General features: G+C 35.6%; 1 protein-coding gene across 6 annotated transcripts in view; it reads right to left on the minus strand.

Moving 5' to 3' along the window:
* Positions 1-3,652, minus strand: part of LOC106873001 (uncharacterized) — a 75,230-nt gene that overhangs the window by 70,147 nt on the left and 1,431 nt on the right. For 2 of the 6 annotated variants that reach the window (XR_008263682.1, XM_052966254.1), the window contains exons 1-2: positions 2,710-3,307; positions 909-1,767 (exon numbers count right to left, since the gene is read on the minus strand). Coding sequence is in view for 5 of the 6 variants with exons in the window: in XM_052966254.1 (XP_052822214.1) it covers positions 909-1,519 (611 nt within the window). In the remaining variant the exon portion in view is untranslated. Of the gene's footprint in view, positions 1-908; positions 1,768-2,458; positions 2,598-2,692; positions 3,309-3,652 lie in introns of those variants that run through there. The other 4 variants (XM_052966255.1, XM_014920202.2, XM_052966256.1 and 1 more) reach the window with 4 other exon arrangements.

Consider the following 3,652-nt stretch of genomic DNA (forward strand, 5'->3'; position numbering starts at 1 on the left):
AAAATAATGATTCCTAATTTGATATATTCATTACAGGGCTGGGAATTTGATCAACGATGAACGAAAGTAGATCATCAAGCAGTACTGGAAAACAGGGAATGCAGAAATGATTAGATATAAATGGACTGAAAAATTTCAAAGACCAGCTCTGACAAGATTAATAGTTTACAGAAAACTTGACAAATTTGAGCAGACTGGGTCCATTTGCGATGAACAGAAAAGTGGTCGACCGGTCAGTGTTGCCACTGAAAAAAATGAAATGCTTGTGGTCAAGCATTCAGTCAATGTCCCCAGAAATAAAGGGGGGGGGGGCTTCTAAATGAACTAGGTATCTTCCGCAGATCCTTTTGTCGACTTATGAATCGCTTAAGATTTTAAAAAAGAAATAAATGCTGTGAACATCCCTCTCATACTAAGCAACTGTATACCTACTTTTGTCCACCTCTGTGTATAGTATATTACATGTGTGTGCCTGTGTGTATGAGTGCGTTTCATAATAGCATATATTTATAAATGTTGGTTGGTTGGTTGGTTTATTCCTTCAGTCACGCAAAATGTGGTATAATGAAAGGGAGAGAGAGTAAATAGAGAGGAAGAGAGGAAGTAAATGACAAAATAATACATATTTTTCTCAATATATTAGTATTTATTTCATCATTTTGTATAAGCACCAAGAAATTTGATAAAAGTTAATTTATAATTATTGTATGTATGTCATTTTCCTGGTATTATTCGTGGTGGCTAAAGTTTACTTCCAAAGTATGTATGGAAAATGGAAAATCAAACCGTTTATCAGAACAGTTGTAATAATAGACAGATTTTGATATAGATGTATGTATATATGTGTGTGTGTGTGCGTGCGTGTGTATGTTTGTATGTATGTATGAAAATTGGAGAATCCAACTTACTTGTCAGTGTGATGTAAAGAGTTTCTTAAACGAGCTGATCTATCATTGAAGTCATTGACGTCGATCGGCAGTACTCCAGATAGGTTGTTGTTGTTGTTGCTGTCGCTGCTGTTGTTCTTATATCTTTTATACTGTTTCTGCAATAAGTTCTGAAGACGGCTGCCTTCCTTCTGACTTCTTGTGTTGCTGTTGGGGATGCGGATATCACCTGGTAGAAGTTGATCATTGTTGGAGTTCATCTGTTCTGAGATGGCCCTTCTGAAGAGGGCCTCATCCCTCACTGGATATAACATCTGGTTTCCTGTAGTCGCGTCGTTGTCATCGTAATCGTTTTGCTGTGCGCTCTGTCTTTGTATGGGCAAAGACCCGGATAGGTTTTCAAAATAACTTTGAAACGGATTGTAATTATCGTCTGTGTTAATGGTGCCGAATTCTTGTCGCTTGTATTGCCCGTCCGATCTTTTGCCAGCGAAATGGAATGCATTGCAACGACATAAATTGCCCCCTCTACCAACAGCACAACGAGTCTTACAGAATGTCTTCACGTCAAAAGACTGTACAAAGACCACAAAACACATGGCTACAATGAAGAATACTCCTTGTCGGCACATTTTTGATTTTTCAACACTTTGTTATTTGAAAAATCCCTATAACTATTGTTCCTGTTGCTTCTACTGCTGTTGCTGTTGTAGCGGCTACAGCTGTTTCTGGAGTATTTTCAATTGCAGTTGTTGCTGTTATTGTTGTTGTTGTTGTTGTTTCCCTTGTTGCCCGTCTGTCACTTGTGGTTCTTTCTCTCTCTCTTTTCTTGGGAAGTAAGGTTGCGTCCACTTTCTGTGTTTTTCTTCTTTTTTATATCCTGTAGAAAGACAATTTGATGAAATAATATAAATTTCAAATAAAATTACCATACACATCAATGCATTACAAAAGAAAATACTGTTCTCTTTCAGTCTCACTTTCCTTGCGCTCTTTCTATTTTTATCCCCCTCCCCTCCCGCTTCTCTCTCTCTCTCACACACACACACTCACACACATACACAAACATACACACACACTCTTTCTTTTCTCTCTTACTTTCTATGTTCATTAAGATCGAATGTAATGACTGAACTGTTCTAATACTTTACTGTTCTTGTTTTCACTATCATTTATACAATATTATAATATACTTCTGTCTGTCCTATTGGCAACTGAAATACAATTTCAAATATATACATGTACACCCCGACAAATGCACACATACACAAGCGTGCACAGACACAGGTACATTCATACACACATAGCATATGATATTCATGTGTGAGTATGTGTGTTTGCACGCACAAGTAATGTATATTTATATATTTTTATATACTTATGTATGTATGTATGTATGCATGTATGCATGTATATGTGCGTGTATGTATGTATGTATGTATGTATGTATGTATGTATGTATGTATGTGTGTATGCAAGTATTTAGTGATATGTGAATCTAGTTATTATATGTATGTATAAAGTAAATGAATGTGTGTATATGAACGAATATAAACGAAATCACAACTGACTATATTCCCTGTTTCTCTTCTAACCAGTTTTTCATCTGTTTCTGTCTGCCTGTCTGTCTGTCTTTCTCTTCCCCGTCCTCTCTCTCTCTCTCTCTCTCTCTCGCTCTCTTCCTCTTTTTTTTTTCCAACTCTATTCTAATACATCTTGTATGATTCTTTTTTTTTTTTTTTACAAAGCTAGCCACCTCTCTGTCTGAATTGTTGAAGTCCCTAATTTCAAAATAGAATAAATACTTATTATGTCTGTTTACTTTTGTTGGTGCTGCTGTTGCTGCTACTGTCTTTTGTTGAAACTGCTGTTGTTCTTGATTGTCTTCTTGTTCTTGCTGTTATATTTTCGCAATTAATATCGTCGTTAGCGTGCGGTTTCAAATTCACTTTTTACGCCGTTCCAAAGATATTTTGATGTTCTCTTCACCCTCAAAATGACGTCCTCTCACGGTTTACAAAATTGTAGTTTTCAGTAGATTGTTATGTTTTTTTTCTTTTTTATATCGTAACACTTTGTCACTTTTCTTGTAAAGTACTATTATAAATATTTTAAAAGGCTTATTGCATGTATATCTGTTATACTATGTAATACAACTGTATTCTCTAGAATAGTTTGGTTTACTGCTTCGTTCTTCTTCTTTTTTCTTCTTTAGGTCAACGACACAGATGATGCCGTTTTTAATTGTTTTTTTCCTTCACCCATTCACCAGCAGATGGCGAACGTTTTGAGAAAATCTGACTAGATGCCGTTGAAGCGCTTGAATAAATACTCAAGGAAGTGTGTTGGCGTGAGAATAGCGTCGACATTAGAATTCTGCCTTTGCGCCAGAATTTGCTAAACTTTTCTTCAAAAACCATGTGACTTACTTAATTCAATGGGCGTGTCACAGAGCTGCCTGCATCTAGCGTACGCCATATACTTTTCTGCTTACGATTGTTTACGTATATATCTAGACACACGCACAAACAGACACACACACACACACACACACAGATTACATGCAAACATACATACACTCATGTAAATATATATATATTTATATATATTTATATATATATATATATATACAAACATACATTCATATATACACACATACATATGTGTGGGTGGGTATGTATACCTACATAGACACACGTACGCATACACATATACACATATATTAACTTTTATGTGTGTGTGTGTGTGTGCATATATATATATAT

Source organism: Octopus bimaculoides, chromosome 3 (genome assembly GCF_001194135.2).
Source record: "Octopus bimaculoides isolate UCB-OBI-ISO-001 chromosome 3, ASM119413v2, whole genome shotgun sequence".
NCBI lineage: Eukaryota > Metazoa > Mollusca > Cephalopoda > Octopoda > Octopodidae > Octopus > Octopus bimaculoides.